General features: G+C 25.9%; 1 protein-coding gene across 1 annotated transcript in view; it reads left to right on the top strand.

Annotated features, from left to right (window-relative positions):
• Positions 1–24,482, top strand: part of LOC114126265 (kappa-type opioid receptor-like) — a 43,680-nt gene that overhangs the window by 2,985 nt on the left and 16,213 nt on the right. Inside the window, 2 exon segments of the mRNA XM_050210077.1 lie at positions 7,413–7,847; positions 7,850–7,902. Of these exon segments, the coding sequence (XP_050066034.1) occupies positions 7,556–7,847; positions 7,850–7,902 (345 nt within the window). The 5' untranslated portion in view covers positions 7,413–7,555.

Genomic DNA, 24,482 nt, shown 5'->3' with positions numbered 1-24,482 from the left:
ACCGCACAGCGCGAGCACGTGACGTCTAGGCGGTAGGGGTGGGGCGACAGTGGCGTTAATCCGCAAACATCGTCGGCGAGTCTCACGCGGACGCGCTGCCTGAGTTACGTCCACACGCTTGTCCGTTGTGCACGTCTTTGCGCGCGTTCCTCGTCCCGGCCGGTCTGGTGATCGTGAAATTCGCCGCGTACGGAATAAACAATAATAATATTAACAAGTCAGATTGTTGAACGATATTTTTACAATAATAATTTATCAAACACGACCGACGACGAAATGTGAACGATTTGCCCGCCGCCGTTACTGATTTTTTTTTTTCTTCCTCTGTGCTCGTTTTGATTAGGTTGGCATGCAAAATTCTGTGAGTACATCATAATGATTATATCGTGTATTCAGGGGTGATAAACGGTGCATATCTTCATACTTCTGGCTTTTTTTTTTTTTTTTTTTTAGTATTGAAAATGTATAAATACGTAGGTACGTAGTTAAATTGTTTAAAATATAAATACTCATCCAATATTAAAATAATCTTATAAAAAAATTTTAAAAATATGTTTGATACTTATTTTTTTTGGTCAGAATACAGATAAAGATTTTGATTAATTTTTTACTATGATCACTCAAACAAAATACAATGATATTTTTAAATAACGGATATTCTCGAAAAAAATGTATCCGCTATTCGAAGAACTCTGATTTAGAGTATTTAGAGGTGTCCGATATAAGAGGTTTTACTGTAATCTGTATTGTTTAAATTGTATAGCTGCAGTTCTACAAAAAAATATGACTAGTTCATATATAATCGTATGACAGAATGGGTATTTACAAACACGTGTTTGATTACTTTTTATGTAACATGCAATTCAATCGAGTTCGAGATCAAAAACTTATGGTACTTCTGCATAAATAACCTGTACCGAACGAATATAAACAAATATTTGCAAAGGATCGTTCAAATTTGACCAAACTGAAAACTCTGGGGATTATTATATTCGAGCTCGCGCGTGTTTCCAATTCCAAATTTTTTTTCTATATAAGCCTACTTATATAAAATGCATGTGATAAAAACATTACTCGATACTCGATGAAATCAATACATACCTAAGTATTTATTTAAAATACAGTTGTATTTATACAGTATACATCATGTACACATTATTATAGATAATAATATGTTTTCATCTCACCAAATTCGTTCTCCATATTACTAATAGGTACAGTAGGTAACGTATTAGATGCAAATTCAAACTAACAAATTATTTCCTCTTTAGTTTGGGCTTTAACAGTTTCCCAGAAATGCATATTCTTACCATTCATATATATTATCAGATGCTCTTATGGTGACTTAAGATATTTTTTTGTTATCTGTCGTCTTATAACCATAACAGATTGGACGAACACAATTTTTTTAACTACTACATTTATAATACTTTACGACCATAATAATAATAATATTATTATGAACATTAAACAGCAATAAGTTTCGTCTATTAGGTACACTAATGTTTCATTGTCAATTTAAATAGTAGTACAAAATAAGATGGAAAAAAATGGTATCATAGAATTCAAAATATAATTAGTTATTCGAATAAATTATGTGGTAAACCTAACCACAAGCAAAGAAATCTATTGAAATTTGTAATCATCCATTATTCCGATAAAATACAATAAAAATTAAACATTGATAATTATATAAATTCTGAATACTATTTTAAATAGAACTAACTTTAGGCTATTTATACCACGAACTATTTCTATTGTTCTATCTTAATTACGTAAGTAGTATTGGGTTGTAACTTTATAAGTTAATAACAATGAAATATGCAATATATTTGGCAAATATTAGTTCAATATACAGCATGAATAATATAATATAACTAACAATAAATTACCAATAGCATTACGAATAAATTAAAAAAATACTATTAGAAATAGATACTTGACTTCTTTTCTCAAAATTACTTTTTATCTAAAACGATTTATCGTTGAATTCAAATTTAAAGCAATTACCGTGACCTTTTCAATGGCTAAAGTAAACTCAAAATGTATAAAACCACAGAAAGACTTCTCCATTTTCTCATACAGATTATAATACAATACTTTTTTTATTGTCATTCTATGAAAACAATCATCATTTATTATTTTTCAATAAACAAATTATATTGATGCACGTGCCATATTTATATCACATATTTTCTATTTTGAACGATAAAGTATTATACATTATTCTTGAGCAGATATTTCGATCAGATTATTCTATTAGAAAGTATTATGTATTCAAATACTACATACCATCCACCTAAATTATATTTCTGCGAATAACCGAGAAAATCGTTTTGTAACTTATTATTAATCCTTATGACTCATTTTAAATCCTTATGACTCATTATAAATCGTTTGAAGTACCTAGGTAATAGTATAATGTTATGCTATCTTTGTATTTTTATTTATTTTTGTTAAATATATCTATATATTTTTTTAGTTTTATTAATTTGAATTTGGTAAGTTAATTTAAGTATATAAAAATATTACTACACAAATATTGTAGTTTCATATTTCAAAATATTTACAATAAACTATTAAAATATTATTACTTGAAAAGTTTCATACTAAAACACGTTCCAAACATGAACACTTCAATAATCTGTCAAAAAACACACGCACACACACACACACATCTTAATTCGAACTCCTAGTTACTAGAGCTAATCTTTTCTCAGTAATTTATAATAATGATTAGAATATGGCATATTGGTACATTTTATAATCAACCAACATAAGTATAATTTTTTCTTAGTCTTACCACGTGCAATAATATAGTTAACACTTCTCTTTATATTTCACTCATTATGATTACATGGTTAAAATTAAGATATTATAATAACATATTCTAAACATTCATAAAAATTACATGGTAATAATAAAAAAAAGGCAACTGAAAAAAAAACAACGGAAAAAAGCAAAATGAAAAAAAAGCAAAGGAATAAAAGCAAATGTAAAAAAAAAAGTAAAAATAAAACAAAACAAAATAATCGACACATTTTTGTTTTTTCAAATACTTTTAGTAACTCAATATTAAATTAAATAGTAAATACCATACCAACAATATTTTACTTTATCAGAGAAATACATAAAATATACGTAGTTATTTTGTAGTTTTTGTGGCTGGGTTTTTCAATATTTTATTTTTAAGCGAAATTGTTTATATTTATAAATAAGAATTAAAAAAAATATGAACTAAAATATTCATCATAGCAATTCTGACAAAATAAAAAAATAAAACATACAAAAATACTAAAATACTAAATAATAATTTTAATAGGTTAATTATACCCTAATTTCAATAATATTTAATCACAATGAGTGAAATATAGAAAGAAAATTTTAGTTTTTACTGTTCGTATACCTAATAGTATATAAAACAAAGAATTTTTTACTGCTGTGACATTTTATACAATTTTGTAGCTCTATGTTGTTTCACTAGTTTTGTACGAGTTCATCTATTAAAATTATCAATATTATTTTTTTTTGACTACTGAAATATTATAATAATTTTGCTGAAATAAGCATCGAGAAACGATTGTGTAGGTATAATATGTTTGTATAACAACAGTTTTTGTTTAAGTACCCTTTATAAAAATTCCATACAAATCAACAAGTAATAATAATTAACTCTTGAATATGATTTTAACATAATAATAGTTATTAATAACGAAAAGGTCGTTTTATATTTTGTTCAGTTGTATTGGTTTAAACTTGTTAAAAAAAACATTAAACACGAGTTAAATACTAATAAGCAATGAACAACTGTCACTGAAATTAAGTTATTAACACAAGTTCTTCAACTGACAAGCTTGTTTTGTAGCAAATTTATCGAGTTTTCATTTCACACATGATTTATTTTACTGCTTAAAGTTGACTTGGTTTATATTTTTATAATGTAGTCTGTCGATATATACTTCAATCAAATGGCAATATAATAAATATATATAGGACATAATCTAAAAATTCAATTCTCGACACTTGGAATTTTATTACATTAAAATTAATAATTACTCTATTAAAATTACTAAAAATGTAATTCTTACTTGCAAAAGGTCGAGTAATGTGCAATAACATAAATGTCAATATTCTTATTAAATGCAGAATATTATTAATTGATAAAAATGACATTTATGATTGTAGTAATGTATGTAATCATTATTTTTATTAAATATTAATGTATTTTAATCTATGTAGGTTATCGTTTTAAGATTCTTATTAAATTATTAAAACTATTTTTAAATGTTTTATACCGATCTTTCTCACTTCTATTAAAATAAGTGCAATAAATTTTTCATGTGACACTATCCAGATCTTGGATATGTTAGTGTGTAGGTACATTAGACATTTAAGAGGTTTTGATTATCCTAGCAGTATTGTTATACATGAAATAAAATTCATAAATTAGATAGAACTATTTAGAACTGAAATATTATTGAAAAAACGAAAACCACTTAATATATAATATTGAATTTTGAATATTTTATATTTTCATTAGTTTATTTATTACTGTAATATTTTTTCAATTCTAATAACAAATACATTAAAACATTTATTATAATTGCAGGTACTCCACGAATGTTAAAAATCTTTAATCATAATTAATCTCCTTGCAATTATCCATCTTACTATTCCTACTTACATATTACTGAATTTGTTTTTTAAATTCCTATAATATAATCATTGTGATAAATTATTTGTTATAAAATAATTCTAGATTTTTTTTTAATTTATGTTTATAATTTTAAGGTTTCTATACAGTTGGCACATTGAAATTTCTTATGTAACTATACTACCTCAATACTTTGTACTTTAAAAATATAGATATTATATAAACGTGTACTAACCGTTTATATGTAAATTGTATCCATTGCTCATTTTTATTTAGCCATGTCCAATTTATTTAATAAATTCAAAATAGTATACCAATTAGAATTGTATTGATTTTATAACTGAACAAAAATATTTACATTCTTATTCCAAAAGCACTATACAGTATTGATTGTTAAATATATACCTATATTATAAATTATAAGCTTTCATATATTACAAATAACAATTATTAAATATAATAAATATATTTTTATAAAGTTTTTGACAAACTAATTTCTATAAAAAAATATATGTGGTATTAAACTAGATCTTTTGTTATTCGTTTACGTAAGATAAAGAAGAAGCTTAAAACAAAAATCTTTAGTCGTATATATTCAGGAATAGTGGTTGACTAAAATGATTTATGATGAAACACAATTGTCATATACATATTCTTTACTATTTTTCCATTATGAAACAACAAGTTAAGAGAGCCATTTTTCAAAACCTTAATTGCTCATAGGTGAGGTAATAAACGTAGATATTTTATTTTAATTGTATTTTGTATGTAACGACTAATGAGAAATTAAATAATTTAATTTTACATAATCATTATTTATTCAAAATTACTGATATGCATTAAATTAATTATGCATATTAAAGTAAAAAAACATATCATATATAAATCATTGAATAAATTTCATATATCAAATACAAAGTATCACTGTCCGAATAATTTCGTATACATTATAATATAATACCGGTACTTGGCACATTTCGTGAATATTGCGTTAATATTCTATATTTTAAGAAGCTTAAGAGATTCATAAGTATATTAGAATATTTTTTTATCTTTTTTTGTTTATTCTCTTGTTTAGTTTTTCCAAACTTGAACAATACTAATATTACGTATGAGCCATAAAATAATATCGTGTTAAAAATAGTAATGCGTATTTGAGCTGTTAGCACGTTTAAAACAGTTAAAAGTGTTAAATATTCCACGCGTTGTACATTAATGGTTATGTCGTGTGCGACAAACAATATTATAGATTTGTGTGTATCAGTGTAAATATTTTATTGAGTACTAACCTCCCTTTTTCGAGATATTTCTGGACACTTCGCCTTCCTGTATTAACATTTATATAAATTATTCTATTGTCCGGTGACTTAAAATAATTATATTATTTAACGATAACAAATAAGTATTAAGTACTTACTAGATTTTTCTTGATCTGCAACAATTGCCAATATTATAAAATATTGGGTGCATAGGTAGATTTAAGTTTGTAACTCACATTTGTTAGGATGCTTTAGAAATATTTTGAGATACTATATTTATCGCACAATTATTATAACCATATGCCACTCAGCAGTTGGTGTAGGTATAGTATCGGTTCATTGTATAAAAAATTAATATCTATTGTATTACTACGTATTTGTGTTCATTCATTCATTAAAAAACAAAATATACATTCTAACCTTTTTTAATGTTTTTTTTTCCGCAGATTTTAAGTTTACAAGATTTTTAATTATTTATTATAAATATATTGCTTACAATAATTAACGAAACTAATTTTATATAGAATTTTCTTTTTATTAACAGTTAACAGCTTAACATCCCCGTGATTTTTACCTTTAAAAACACTTTATGTAACTATATTATCTTATAAATTCAATCAAAAAAATAAATCATTATAATTTTCGCATTGAGACAAATATGAAGTAATAAGTTTTTATCATACCATATCGTTTTTTGTAAACAGTTCATTTTCTTATTTACTCAAATGAACCAACAAGTGGTGATATTTTAAGTAGGTATATTATAGTTCTATGAATTTAATATTCCAAACAATGATAATGTTTAAGATAATTTTCTTAGTCAATTTTTATGAAAAAATATCTCCGTAAACAAATATTTTTTAATATTCGATAAGAAGCAATTAGATAGCAAGCAATCAGTCATAAAAGATATATTGATGTTTACTCAAAATATATAAAATATTTGTCTTACTTGACATTTTAATTTAAAAATTATTTTAACTCGATATTTTAAGTAGGTACCTTTCAAAATTATTATACATATCTTTATTACATAGCTTAATTTCCTCTTCACCATCTTATCACCTCGTGCATATATATTTTCAGTGGCGTACGTAGTGGAGAGAATGTGGAGAACAATCTTTTTTACCCGCTAAATATTTTTTCTGCCAAAATATCAGATTGATTTTTAATATTTAAATAATGCACTGCAAGACTAATAGTTCCTAATAATTGATATCGTAAATTAAATACAATTGTATTTTTTACTGATTTTAGTTTTATCTATATCGTACGATAATCAACTACCTACTATAATGTACCTACCTATATATGCTATATTATTATAATAATTGAGATTTACATATTTAGATGTTTTTTTTTTAATTTTATTTTAACACAGGTATGTGGCATAATTTTTAATGCTAATAATCGTTTTAAATTCGAACCGTAGAAAATCATAATATTGTACGACCACCTGATGTAATAATATACGGTTTTAATGATTTTATTGCATACAGACGTGCGACCGCGGTGACTTCCTTCGTTATCGCCAACAAGCAGCAGCGGAACCCGTGTACAAAATATAACCGTACGACGACACCCGTAACACCCACAGCTGGTCACGTCGGGCACACGGACACTATAAGGTACCTAGTTCAAAATGAGTCTATTCAACACGTCGTACCTGATGGGCAACGACACGACGGGCGGATGGGGTCCCAGGTACTTTTTCACGTTCTACTCAGAGTTCGGCGACGAGCAGGCCGAGTCGGCTGTCGAGGTGACAGTGTTCATGGTGATATTCGCCGCGTCCGTCGTGGCCAACGTGTCCATCGCCTGGGCCGTGCTCAGGTACCGGGAGATGCGCACCGTCACCAACTGCTTCTTGCTCAATCTCACCGTGGCCGATCTGCTGTTCGCCGTCACCACGCCGGCGCTGGCCTACGTCCGCGTCCGCCCGACTGGCCGTTCGGCGACTTTGTGTGCCGGTTGTTGCCTTATTCGCAGGTGCGTGCTCTATTAATATCAATAATAATCGAGGTTTGAAATCGATTTTAAAAATCATCGAAATTCATTTCCTTATCGAAGTGTTAGTTGAGTTTTATTAAAAAACAATAATAATAATAAAGTTCGATATAATCGGTCTATACCTATTGATTTTTATAACGATATGACATATAGGTACAAATCAATTTAAAACTAAAAGCAATATTAATGATTGAATTTTTAAATTTAACAACGGCCAATAGAAATAATTATAATAATATTGTAAATGTGTAGGTTAGTTATAGCCGTATATAAGTAGAGTAACGAGTTATGTAGTTTTCTTAGGCCCATATCACACGAAACGACGAATATACGAACGGTAACAAGTTTCTGGTAGGTAGGTAGATATCAAAATTAAAATCGTTTAAGTGACTTTTTTATCAGATTTTAGTCAAAACATGTTATAATAAGTGCGATATTGTAAGTGTTTAGTTTTGCATAATATTCAATACACGTGCATTTTGAATTTTAAAATTTCTTATTTTTAGATTTTGAAACCTATATTGAACAAAAAAACTTTCGATAAAAAATATAAATGGATTTTTATAATTCGGGTCCTATATTATATTCCGTCACGTTTCCATTATGCTCGTCACGTTTCTGAATAAACACTTTAATATGTATAATTTATAATGTATACATGCGTACAATGGGTATTATATACTATACACTTTTTGCGTTTTGGAAGGGGGGTATACATTGTAATGGCGTGATACTTCTATTCTTTTTTAATTTTTGTAATAATGTAATAATACAACTGGTTATCCGGTTGTATGTTCATTACGCATAGACGCCCGTCACCACTTAAAGTATTCGACATTACTACTAGCTAGTTTTAAATTTTTTTAATTTTGGTCAACTAGGACCTCTAAAACTAAATATAATCCCACCAAACACCTATTACAAAAATCGTATGCAGTGTGTTGGTATCATTGTGCGTATACGGTAGATTCTCAATAATTACGTTTTAGGATGACGTAACCGTCACCTACATTCAAATATTGAAATATGTGACTTCTGAATAGGTACTGATAAACATAATGTTTACGCCTATGTTAAACAAAATACAAATTCACTAATAAACTGTTATTTTCAAAGTATTTGACATAATATATTATGGTTTATTATATATATTTTTATGCTTTCTGACTTAATGTGTGCATATATAATAAACGAATAGTATAATATATAAAACAAAAGGAGTCAATTAGTTAATAATAATTAATACATCACATAAAACAGCAAAAACTGGTGAGCAAAATAAACAATATTTGGCAAAATTTTCTTATTTTGCACCATTACAGCCACTTTTAAGGTGATGTCCCCCAGAACCCCAATATTGGAGCAATTATCTCGAAAATGCAAAGATGTTAAATTTAAAGTTTAAAGTGTAAAGTTTTCCTAACCTTGAGTTTATTTATGTAAATATTATTATGTGAATATTATGTAAGTTATACAAAATATATATTTCATATACACGTGATTACAGTGGCGTAGCCAGGGGAGAAGCTAAGGGGGCTGTAGCTCTCCCCGAAATATTAAGAAAACTGAAAAATTATATTAGTGGTCTATGAAAAACGCTACAAAAATCTTAAATTGTATTTTACTGATTTTAAATTGTCATAGCTTATTTTATTTGTTATATATTAATAATTCTTGGACATCTGCATTTCACACTTAAGGAGGAACCTAGCTAAACCATCGCTGTGAAAAAATTGATAGCCTCCCCCTAAAAAAAATCCTGGCTACGCCACTGCGTGATTACGATTATTTAAATTTTTTTCTGGACTTGATTTGAGAAAACTATACTGATTTAAACATCAAACCAATCGTTTATCTTTCAAAATTTTAAACAAATACGAATTTAAAGTTTAACCTGATTTTACTTTGTGAATCAATTCTTTTAAACATGATTTGTTTATAACTTTAGTCAAATCAGATTCGATTAAAATAAAATTATTCTAAATATTATTATTTTTCTATTAAAATCGATGTGAAATAAAATACAGTAAGGAACTATGTTACTTACTTATATGACTTTTACGATCGGTTTTAATAAAATAAAAAATAAATTTCCAAGAAATGTGATACAATAAAATTTAATATAATTAAACTTTACGCTAACTATTATATGATTTTATTGAAAAGAACTTTCATTACCTACAGTTCATATACATCGTAATGTTCTTTTTCATTTGAAACGTCGTCGTTGTACTCAATGTCCCTTTTAATTTATTTCTCATATTCTACTATACATATATATTTAAATATTAAAAGTTTTTCATGCAAGTTACACGCCGATGGAGGAAACCAATTCAACGCAATATCAAATATTTTTTCAACAATAAAGTATAATGGCATTGATCATTAATTGATTTTCCCCTTCTGTATGACTAAGTAATTGAAAAATAAAGTCATAGTAATATTGTTGTAACATGGTTTTTGAGTTAATGTAAGCCGCAATGACATTACTCATTAATATTTCATAAAACCATATAAAAGTTTTGTTCCGTTTTAAATGACAATAATAATAAGCGGACAAATGATTTCAATGTTGAAGTGAAAATTATGTACATACCTATCATTCACAAGAATACGAATAAAGCCTAGTTAATGGTTTACGAAGTTCATAGAAAATATAATGAAATTATTATTTATTAGATAAAATAATTACATTGCTCTTAAATATGAGCTGTACATCATATTACCTAACGCGAAACGTAAATAATTAAATGAGAACATATTATAATGGTTCATAAAATTTTATATAAAATCACAAAAAAATTCATAATGCCTTTAGACAATCATGTATAATAATGATAATATTAATGTCAAAACATTTTTGACGTTGCATAACCGTTTGAATAATCGAAGAAAAAAATATACCAACTTGCGTATTCCACGAATAGATTTGGCAAAATTCGATCTATTAATAATGATTTTGTACTTAGTAATAGGTACCTTATTAAATTTGTCACGCGTTATTGCAAAAAAAAAAATACTTTAGAAACAATTATAATTAATCTTCTTTAAATTGATTGAAGTTCCGATTACACTGTACAACATATTATAGTTTTAAGAAACATTTAACAATGTCAAACACGAGCCTACACAAAAACGTTTATTATGAGATGCACCACCTGTGCCGTTTTCCTGTATAATATGACCTGATTACATGACATTAAATTATTATTAATATAGTTCTGAATTAGGTATGACATAATATGATATTAGAATATTAGTATGACTAGTTAAAGAGGTCCTTCGTCATTATAATATTATAATAAGGCTCGGATTTAAATAGAAATTGTATTTTTTTTAATGTCCTAAAATATCGCTATATATTTATCGCTTATATACTTTTAACAACATTCGTTTCATACAACAAAGAGCTTAAAAATTATATTTTTATTTTTAATGTTTTATTTATTTTATAGATATGGATAAAATTTGATTACAATTTACTACAATTCCTAGTAAAAGGAAATATAAGTATAGGTATTATTGGGCGGTAGTAAACTCTCCCGATTTTATGGTAAACTATCCCGATTTTTAAAAATAGTAAACTCTCCCGAATGTAAACTCTCCCGGGTCAAAATTATGTTTACCTGAAGTAAATGTGTAAACTCTCCCGGGTCAACTTTATAGTTACCTGTAGGAAGTATCAAGTATGTAAGCTCTCCCGAGTTGTTTTAAATGTTATTGCTACACTACGAGTTGGAAATTTTTACGTATATTTTGTATTTGTAACTTATATTATTATTATTGAATATTTTTAAAAGAAACTTAAATGTATATTGGATTTTTTGAAATTTTATTTTTTATTGTATTTTGACTATAATATCATGTTCATAGCAGCTAAAGACATTAATTTATTTTGTAATTATTATTATATATGATTGACTATTTTTAAACGCAACTTAAATATATATTAAATTTATTTTATGATTTTTACTAGACCCGGGAGAGTTTACATATTTCCGTTAGGTAGTACAGAAATAAATCCGGGAGAGTTTACACATTTTTGTCAGGTAGTACTGGAGTAGACCCGGGAGAGTGTACCATCGGGAGAGTTTACAATCGCCCGTATTATTTATTTTATTTCGTCGCTTTGCTTTTACTAGCTACGGTGTTTTTATTGTTTTCTATGATATTTAAATCTGTACACTATTTATAATAAATATAAATTAATAAAATCAATTAAATTACTTAGAGATTTAACTTTAAAATATTACAATTTTATTATAAGTCTACTAGTATTTATCATAGTGATCAAACTAAAACCGTTACTTACAATTAAGTAGAGCACATGTTTTTCAAGGTATCGTTTGCATTTTACTTTGCACAGCATCTAAACTTTAAATCATATCAATAAATATCAAAATTTTTGATACATATTAATATATATTTGTAGAAAAGTATTCTGTTTCTAATTTTATAAAATAAAAAATATCTATTTTATTAATGAAAAAAAAAAACTTAAAACAAAATCCTAAAATATAATTACTGACGAAAATAGTGTACTTACTTTGTTAATGAATAATGTATAATATACTGCCATAAATACATCAAAATAAGCACATAAAAACATAATACATTTACTTAAAAATTAGTAAAATTATGTAACTCATAAATGAATAAAACTCAAATAATCTAAATTTGGAATCAATTCACGTGTATGAATATTGTGAAAACCAGTCAGGGTATAAAAACGCTTGTTGTAATGCGAAAATAATAATGCGCTCACTAAACGTTAAATAAGTATAATAACACGTGCATTAACATCATATTATTAAAGGCTAAGGCTACATTTAGTGTACATTTTAAAACAGAACTGGACGCCAATTTCATAGAGGTATTTTCCAAAATATGACAATAATTGCATTACATTAAATGTCACTCATCAAAGAGTTATCAAACTGTAAAATTCTACTCTGTGGTCTAGGGGCTTATTATTGTTATCAATTTTTCCAAAAGTATTAATCGGTTTAATTTTAATTTGTCTTTTTTATATCACAACTTATAAAAAAAATGTTTCATGTAACTACATGTAGTATTTAAAAATGTATCGACAGAAATAAGGAATATAATGTATCCATTTCGTGACCAAAAATTAATTTAATTAAAAACAAAAATTAGTATCTATAGAAAATTTTAATTTGTATACCTACATACTCATCATATTTTAATTTACAATGTTTACACTAGCTCTACTAAAATAAAATTGTTTTCGATTAAGTGGAACGTACAATTTGGCATTTATAAAGATAACCTAACTATATACTATGTTATGTTGCATGTTTATCTAACGCAGAGGTCGTCCTTCCGGACCCCAGTCTTTTCCATAAAACCGTTTCATTAGGAACCCAAAATTTTTAATAGACATGTATACATAGTGTATGGATAATACTGAATCCATTGAATTGAGTTCATATTACTTTTATGTATTTGAAATGAGTCCAGTTTATTATTTTAATATCTTTGAATCGAGTCCGTATAGATTAGACGTCGTAATTATCTATATAGCCGGTGACAACAAGGTTATGCAAAATTAAATTGTTGACGCTCTTCTGGGAATACAGCCAGGTACTTTTATAAAATTACGAAAAAAGTTATAAAACCGTGTAAAAACGCATTGGAAAAAGAAAAATTTTTATAGGAGTAAATAAATATGCAAATAAAAAATAATTTGTAGATTTGATTTTTTGAAATCAATATTAATTAAATTTTTACATTATTATATCACGCATAATAATAATTATAATTATTTTAACTATTTAAAAAAATAATAAAAAATTAAAAGTGTAAACAATAAGCGCATACATTGTTTGGGAGACTACTCCGTCAATCTCCACGTGGTGCCTCCTGGATAATGCTAATAGGCTGAAGGGACTCAACTCGAATAACAAAACAAATATTGATTGGATTCAATTTTGATTACACAAAAGTATTTGTGGAACTCAATTCAATATCACCGATACTTACTGTGTCATTTATTATGTATACCTGAATTTAAAACAAATTAGATGGTCAGATTTAATGTGGGAACATCAGATTTATTTGTGACAGTATGGTTTTTTAGACCTTGAACATAATTTAATGAAATCATGTTTGACGTATTTTTATATGAAAATAATAAAATACTCTATGGTAGGTATAGACAACAGAAAAAAATATTGAGTGTGCCATATTATTATACGTATATTATTCAGTAGTTGTTATAAATGTGACATTAAAATATATGTGCAACTGGCATATTGTCAATAATTCATTTACACAATAATAATATTATTTGAAATTGAATTAGGTGAACTCGTAACAATTTTAAACAATCAAATATCTCACGAATCATGTTAAGTCACGTCTAAACAATATTAAATGAACGCAAGTAAACAAATATTAAGTAGGCCTTCAGCTAGACTATGGATTCAATCTACAACGACAAAAATTCTGTGATTATTTAGCTTGGGAAATTTTAAATAATACGCATATTTTTACAAATAAATAAATATTTTACTTTTATAAATCTCTATGAATTGTACTATGAATGTAATAATTCGTGTTTATAATATGAAATCAATTTTAATACATAAGCAATAAAGACTATATACTTCAAGTTGTATCTACCTAAATATATATGCTCGTATGACCATTTTGTGTAAGTTTCTCGTAGGATTTTGTTTATTCTCGCAAATTTTGCACTTAGTAAAATAGGTACGACGTAAACAACCGATTTTTATTTTTATTTGATTAATGTTCAATAAATCAAAAATGTATTAGCAAAGTAGGTACAAAGAAAACGAACAGAATGATTGAACAGTCTTTTAGTGCATGCATCAACCCACGTACTTCCGGTAGGTAGTCAAAGAGAGATTCAATTTTTTCTCTGTAGTTAAATAAACATAATATAATAATAAAAAATGTATTTTATTTAATTCAAATAATCTCAACTAATAATATTATACATATTAGAAAATTAAAATTTAAACATAGTTGATATTTTGAGTTCATTATTTTCTAATAATAAATGTTGAAATTATTATTGTGGAATTAAAAATAAACTTACATTTATTATACTATACATATCCAATATCCATACTTGTTTAATTATAATTAATTATAATTTTTTTTTAAAAACATGAACAACATTATAGTCTGTAGATATTACATTTCAAACGCAACTTCAAAAGTTAACTAGAAAGGGAATTATTTGTTTTATTATTAATTCACGTCAAAAATAAAATTGCTTTTATTAATTTATACCTAACATTTAACATATTATAAAGGTATTAAAAGTAGTAGGTATACAAAATATTCGATTAGATATACTTTTGTGTGTGCCCGTGAGTTCTTTTAATATTATTTTTTTATTATTTAAAATAATTATTATACATAAAATGAAACTAAGCAATCTTTACTCTATTAAACTTCTAAAGGTAAGGATTTTAATTTCACACATTTTTCAGTAAATCCTGCACTCCAAAACTTTCTCCACTTGAGACTTCAGTTGGAGTATGTTCATCTCAATATTTCTATTATATTTATTGTTACTTACATAAAATTGTATTAAAATGGAAAAATTAATAAATCGAGTGATATATAATATACATATATGTAACGTTATCTTTTTATAAGCAATAACCATAAGATTTTAAATTTGAATTTGAAACATATTCAACTTACGGACGACATTATTTACAAACACACATAAATACTATTCAGGGCCAATACTGGCGTATAGAATCTCTTGTAATGCAGTATCACGTGTATGGTCCGATAGTCGTGTCCGATGATTTTATTTATTTATTTATTTTTTTGTTTTTAATCAGCTACAATGATATTTTTGTTTACGCGTAGAAAAATATACATATGACGTACAAATACTGACAGACACATGTTATTGTGATATACGGTGACAAAACTATGTCGTCATCAGTGCTGGAAATTATTTATTCTATACTTTTTATTTTTCGTCGGTCGTACTTTTATGTGTATATTATAGTATATAATATATACGATATGCATTATACATATTATATATTTGTGTATTTTTTACGTCATATAAATTAATATAGTAATAAACAGTGCGTGTCCGTTCTAAAACATAACAGATGATTAATAGTGATTTGTTATAACTTATAATATACAGGACGATTATTTAAGCGTGCTCAACCCATTTTAGATTTTGAGCGAATTTGGACGTGTTTTGTTTTTTGTAGACGAGTACACGATAAGTCGTTGATAAAATTCTTGGATTTTCGAAAATGGAGAGTGGTTTAGGTACCGAATTGGATCTAGTTTGTATTTTTGTTTTCAAAATACTCAGATTAAAAAATTTTAATTTAAGATTCTTAATCGGTTTTTCTACCTATATATGAAAAAAAATTCTACCGGAAAGCCCAATCAATGTTATATGGGCATTTCAAGAGTATCCTGTAGTGATACCAACTTTGATTTTTTAAATTAGAACTTACATATTTTATTACAAGTTGTGAATCGGATGATTTATCTGAAAATAATGACGTATTTGGATATTTGAACGAAAAGCCCCTAAGCTATTCTACTTTAAATAGATTATAAATACTAAAAATAACACTGATAATATTCTATTAAATAATTTTTTAATTTACAATTTGCTTTGCAACATCAAGATTTACATTTGAAAACCCGACTTTTGTATCGTTACAAGATACTCAGTAAGTGTTGTGAAAAATCTAAGTATTCAAAAATATTGTATTCAACTAGGTACGCTTCCAAAACTTAAAGTTTTAATAAATTTATAATTTAAATACAAAAATGAGGTGAATATGCTTAAAAAATTACCACGTTTATTATATTATAATATTTTACTTTAAAAACTCTGTCTTTTTTGTGTTGAGTTATAAACCGTAATTAGCTTGGAAAGAGTATTTATCAGTTTGAAAACATTTACATACCTACAATTATTTTGGAATGCCTAGTGTAAGCATTTGCTTAGTACTTACTCTGACAGTTCCATTGGATAACAGAAGCAATTTCATTATATTATAAGAAACTACAGAAACGTACGACTTAACCATTTATACATTACGCCATTACTGCGGTACATTTGTTGTAAATAATTCTTAAAAACAACGTCGTAATAATCAAATTGTTAACTATAATTATTCCATGTTTGACTATTTTGTATAGGTTTACGATAAATCCTAACTCGCTCGGAACATTAAGACTCCGGAACATGTGCATTGTAAGCAATGCTTACTAAGCATTATACAAACGTCTCGATTAAACACAACGTTGATGTTATCGTCACGGTCCTTGTTAACACAATCATGTATTATTATCTCTGGAATGATTTACGCCTGCGAGTTCACATATTGTTTAGTAGGGGTTGAAAAAATATTACATCATAGACTATTAATTTTACTATTAATATAATATATAATCGTAGTAGAAGATTGGTATTCTGCACTATTAGCTTAGTGTGTACAGTGTGTGTGCGTATGTAATATTCCTTGATATCGTCTGGTATACTTAAAATGTGCATATCATTTATTTATATATATATACAATATAGGGTTAGTGCAGCCGAATTAAAATCTATTATAAAGTCTCTCTAGACTAATTGACACGGCGAGCGTACAGTAATTGACCTCCAGTAATTATTTCCCACATCGTATACACGAGATATTCGGACCGTAAAACGTTTTAAAATAAAAATCGTATATAGGGTAAAAACAACGGCCCGGCTGTCGGCGCATTTGTCGTAATTTCTGTGTTAAAAAAGAAAAGGAAAAATTATGACATCATTTGTTATCATAAAAATAATTTACCGACACTACAAGTCCACGAGGCATTTCTAATAATAAAATAAAATACGTATAATTACCATCACTAACGCACAATGTCGCATACAAAAAAGAAAACTATACGACCAAATAAAATGATAAACACGATGTTTTTAAGTCACATTAACGAGTCATTAAATCGAAAAATATATCTTCGAAAATTGTATATTAATGAATATCACATTATGATTCACAGTAAAAAAAAAAACCCAAGGAACATTATCCAGTTTGATTATTGTCAAACTTAGCCGGATTAATTTTGTATATTATTAAACATTTATCTAGATCTCATAGTTACCATTTTTATATTATATGAGTTTATAGTGTATATTCATTTTGTTGAAGCTTTTCGTACTTTACATATAGTTTAAATAAATTTCCAAGTTTAAGTGGAGCTATTTTGTGCTGTTCTACGTGTACCTACCTAACATAATATTCAAATTTTTTCATCACAACCAATAACCATATATTACAGAATGATTTATTTTATACTCTGAAGAGTTTCATAAAACGAGTAATCTACCCTTCATAATATGTATTATTATTTCTTTCTTTATTTTCTGAATTTTAATCAAATAAATTATTCGTGACCAAAAAATGCACAATAAATAAATAAAGTTACTTCAAACTCATGACAACTCGTCCAAGATACAGTAGTATCAGTGGTCGTATTTCCACCTACATAATCATATAAGTAGGTATCCTTATATTATATAAATAAAATATAACCTTAAAAAAAACAACTATATTTGTTTTAAAAAATTAAAACGTCTCGTGATGACATGACCGCACCTGCATTAGCGGATAGTTAAGTATAACGTATACTTAAAACTATACAATATATAAATATAAAATATATATTTTATCTATAATCCGAATTGGATCGAATCAAAGCGCGGTTGACCATGGGTGAAAAGTTGTTTGTGTCGTGATTTGAGTTTCAATTGCGCGTGGGACGCGCCACTTTGTGTATATTATTATTATGTACTATAAATCAATGTAATATTATAAATTGAACGGAGAAGACGAACGGATTGTGTTCTTACAATATATATATATATATAATAATAAACATGGCTCGCAATACAGAACAATATAGGATCCTTTTATTTTAATTCTATGATCGTGTTTGATATCATATTAAAAACGATCGCGAAACTTGAAACTAATGAGGAATAGTTTTTGAGCGATGATATCGTATTCGGACTGATTGCGTGACGCATCCGCTACAGCTGTGGTATTGACGTATTGTTATACCTGCACACTGCACGCTGTATATTTGTTATCTTGTTGTGTTGTTATTAATATTTATGATAAAAGATACAGATTAATTTGAATTTTGAAACTTTTAGAGCTTTATCTTTAATATCATATCCTTACTCGTATAATAGTCGTATACGCTCATTTGTTTCTAGTATATAATATCTAGTATGACTTATAGGTATGTATGGAATAATATCCTCTTACAGTACGCCGTGCATGTACCTACACACGAAACTGTTACCTAGTTGTTATTTATACTACTTGTAATACGCATTTTAAAATAAAGCTAATTTTTACTTTCATTATTTTATTATTGAGTTGAAAATAATAACGTAACAATAAAATGATTTTTTCTGAAAGAAAAAATATTTATCAATTAGGTATTATGTTTACGAGTTTATTATGTTTAAATATACACTTTGTAATCTACTAATACACGATTCCTAAATTATTATTATAGGTATTATATTGTTACCGTGTGCTACTAACACTCCTATTATTGCGATTGCAAACATTAAGGTTTGGTTGTGTTTAAAAGTTTACAACTATACTCGAGTAAGACAATTCACGCATATAATACGTATATTTATTATTATTATACATCAGTTTCGAGTTTTCGACGTTATGAATTTATTAATACTCGAATTCAAACTTATTTACAATTATTAATATTACAGTTACATATTTAGGTAATTATTAATGATTTATAAACTATAAAGTTTAAGCGTTTAATAAAATATTATATTAATATCAAATGTAAATAACACTATTCGTGTAGTTAATATAAATCAATCAAATTGATCAATTATATCATAAAATGTATATTACTTGCATTCATTTTTAATGTACATTGTACATATTTTATGTACGAGGTCAAACAATCTACATACATTTTGGATTACTTTTATAGCTATATTTAGTTTTATGGAATTTATATAAAACGACATAAATTCAATATAATATAATATTACTATACATTTAAACTTGTTGATTGTAATAATTATTGTCTATTTACTTAAGAAAAAATAATACAATTTGATCTAACGTGATATTATTATTATATATTTAAAATTTTCTGATTGAAAATCAACTTATTCTCAATGAAAGTTCGAAATTAATTAATTAATCTTACTTGTAAATTATGTCTAGGCTAATTATTACATAATTATTATTCTGTGTACCTGTATCGTTAATGTAATTTTACAACTCACCAACCGATATTATTAATTTGTTAGTTAAGTAATATACATTATCCTTGCTTCCAAGTTCCGAGGCCAATAAAAATAATTTATCTACCTACCGTAAAAATTCTATTAATTATCATCGTTAAAAATTACTGTTAATATTAATAGTATACATTTAAAAAAATAATAATAACTTATGTTGTTTTTAGATAATATTGAATGTTTGTTTATGATAAACGGTTTCAACGTATGGTTAAATAGATGAACCTCATCATGTAGTACCTATTAGCCCTTTAATTTATCCATTTTAATTTTTGATGATTTAATATAATTTGCACGATAAATCAATATTTGATACAATTATAAGTCAAATAGCTCACGTATAACCATTTGGTAACCTTTAAATCTATAACCACTTACGTATATCAAATAATTTAAATACTTCTACCATAAAACAATTTAAATCTACAAGCTCTGGTAGTCGCTCTGATATAAAATAAATTTCATGTGCATCTTGTCATTGAATAGATCACTATAATATAATAGATGAGCAATAATGGAATGCCAGTCGCTATTTCTAAAAATTATATTAAATGGTAAACTGAACTAATTTATAACAAAAAAAAATTACACATTATAAATAATTATTATAATACCATATCATACACCTATTAATATTTATTAGTTAACATTGCGAACCTTAGAAAAATAAAAATAGATTTGTGGTATATACTACTTGTAAATACCTATACATATTAAAAAGCTTATGATCAATCCGAATATTTTAAAAATTGCTTCTTTTATAAAAAAGTAAAAACTATTAATATAATAATATTTGACATGTTGTTTTTTTTAAAGTTTGAACTTCAAAGACTTATAGAAAAATGTGCGACTAAACTTTACTGTTAGTAAACGAAGTAAATAATATTTTATAGTTAATAAATAATATAATCTTACAATAACTATATTACTAAGAACTTAGGTCAGGTATTATATTCAATACATTTTAATATACTAATTAGTCATAATACAATTAATAGGTATTTTCATTGATTTAAGCTATTTGGATTTTAAAATATTATTTTTCGTATTGTATCAAATAAATAATATAATGTCTTATTTAATAAATACATGAAATGTATGTTTTGACTCAAAAATATATTTTATTTTTAAGTATAAATTGTTGTGCTTTTATTCAATTTACAAATTTCTTATGATGATGAAAAGTGAAAAATTAAATTAAATGTTTACACTTTTATAGTAACTTATTTTTATATTCATATTTTTTATTGTTAGGTATTTGAAGTACTCTTCATGAGTATGTATTATTTTTTTATGCAACTCGAATTATCTAATAAAAAAATATAAGAATTTTTATAGTTATACACTATTATATTATATTATAAGTACTTAATCAATAAAATATTAATTATTAGTCAACAATAATATGATATGAATAACACTCATGTACTTGAAATTGGTTTTTTAACTAAATAACATAGTATTATAACATATAAAATATATATAAAAGAAACATAGTAACAATTTTCAAATACAATTACCTCTGTAATTATTACCAAACCATCTTTAAGGAATTCGTTGAAATTTATAATAATGTGACAAATTATAGTAATTTCTCAATCCCAGCTTAGATTTAAGTGCATCAAAGTATTCCATGATGCATATGGTATTATATTTTATATTATAATGCTCCGATGCTCATAATTCTAATACATTGTGTTTTAAGTAATAATTACTGAACGAAACCAATCAATTATCTTAGCTAATATAATGTATTCGCTAAACATAAATGTATAATAAAATTATAATATATATTATACAGTGTATTTCACATTTATTGTACGTCGAAAATGGAGGAGATTTTAGGAATTGATCCTTAGCAATAACCACGAATTTTTTCTCACATAATTAAAAATATTATTTATAAGTATAATCATTATTGACGTTAACTGTTCGGAGGAAAGTCATTGTGGTTAAACCTCCTTCGACAATTTGTTTATTATCAGTAATTATTTGATGTTATTTAACTTGATGGTAACCAAATAAAAAACACGAGAGATTGTATAAGTTTAAAATAAATTTAAAAGTTTATTATTCTCATCCCCATTACCTATTGATTGACACTCTTAGCACATCGTGTATATTATAAAATATATAAATACATTTAACAGCTTTATCCTTTGCGTGTACAATACACTTATGTCACATACTCAACGCTTGAGATAAGTTTGAATATCATATTATGGTATACGAATATTAATGTATTGATTATACTAATAATTGATGAGTAGTGTCGTTTTATTGCTTTAAGTTCATAATAATAGGATTAAAATAAGGGGAAGGAGGAAACATACCTTAAGTCATAGGTCCAATATGTTTTTTTAGTTTATTTTATTATAAAAGTAATTTACTTGTAACTCCTTCTCTCTCTTTCTCTCTCTCTCTCTTATCCCGCGTTCCAATTGTTGATATCGTCGTTGTCTTGTTTGTTTTTACTTATAAATTATAATGTAATGACTAATGATCTTAATAGTACTCATATAATATATCACCTACCTCTCCGAGCTTAACAATTACCAAAAAAAACACGACAATTTACTTATTTTAACTGTGTTTTTTAATACTCAATTATTGTTATCAAGCTATTTTATTAAAATGCTATCGTTCTTTTTTCTTTCTTTTCTTTTTTTTTTTTTTATCTAAAATCGCTAAATTAGGACATCAAACAACTTTGTAAATAAACGTACACATCACAAAATTAAATACGTTTTGATTCTGTGGTTGTAGTTGTTATCTTGTCAACTTCTTTTATGATAAATATTAATTATTTTACAAAACATAAGAACAGCTCTCAATTTCAGTACAATATTGTATTGTTGTGAAAGGATGTTCTCGCAAGTCTCAGATCCAACCGTTTTAAAGGAAAAATATTAAATCCATTTTCTATCCTAAAGCAATTATTCATTGTCAAGTATAAATAAACATTCCTAATCACATCATGGCCCAATAACTTAAAGATATTTTTACCCAATTACAGATCCTCAAGGCCAAATAAAATCGGCGAAAAGACGATAAGTAATCTGGATAATGTTATAATTAGGTAATTAATATGACGTAATTAAAACTCCTTCCACTCTACATATTACATATTTCATGTTAACTTTGGTAAATAATACAACAGTTGTAACAACTATGGCCTATAATAATTATTTTAACATCATTAATATCGAGATATCGAATCAATAATAATTAATATACCTTTCCGTAATTTTATACTAGAATCGACATTTAAAATATATAAGGAATAATAATTTATTATTTGACCGTTGGCCAATATCCTAAACCATTCGATGAGTTACTATTATATTTTAAGTTTCTAGCTCAAATGATGCTATACAGTATGATTCGTATAACATATTTTAATATATTTAATATATATAAATATATTTTATTAAAAATTATATAAAATATATATGTATTATGTATATTAGGTACCTACATAAATTTTAAATGTAAAATAAAATGCTAAAGGATTATGGCTATAAAGGGAAATATCAATAGGTAACACTAAAAATAACCGTTCTCTATCTAAAACAAAAAAAAATTTTATTTAGTGAAATGTATACGAAATTAAAACTAAAAATCAAGAACATCGTATTGTATAATATAATAGATAATAATATACTATAATATACATTTCAATATTTAGTCTTTAATTATAATGTGGTTAAGAATATGTGTCTTATTATTACACATTAGATTAATAGCGAAAGATTATAAATTATAAATTTACAATATATGGCTATCGGACGAACACTAATTGATAATATACGAGTATACTCAAGCACTACAGAAAAATTTAAAAACTATTTTTGAAATACTACACTAATATCATAAAATGTACAGCTTACTCTTCAAATACTATCGTAATTTATTGATAAAAGTCAATAAAAGAAAAGTATAACTTATGAAAAATAGTGTAGTTCAATGTAAATTATCTTATAATATACCTCTACTGACTATTACACAGTACAGAAATAATTCAAAATACCATGCAAAACTTAATTATAATTTCCAAATGGAACTTACATTGCATAATATTATAATATTAATTCTTATTAATTATATAATAGGTATGTGTATAATTATTGAGGCATGTTGTGATTTAAATTTAAATTTATAATAAATTTTATGTTACATAAAAATAATATAATGATTTGGCCACAAATTGCCGATCCCTATACGC

The sequence above is a fragment of the Aphis gossypii genome, chromosome 1 (assembly GCF_020184175.1).
Source record: "Aphis gossypii isolate Hap1 chromosome 1, ASM2018417v2, whole genome shotgun sequence".
NCBI classification, from domain to species: domain Eukaryota; kingdom Metazoa; phylum Arthropoda; class Insecta; order Hemiptera; family Aphididae; genus Aphis; species Aphis gossypii.
The sequence above is the reverse complement of the archived record's forward strand: the minus strand, read 5'-3'. Positions and strand labels throughout refer to the sequence as shown.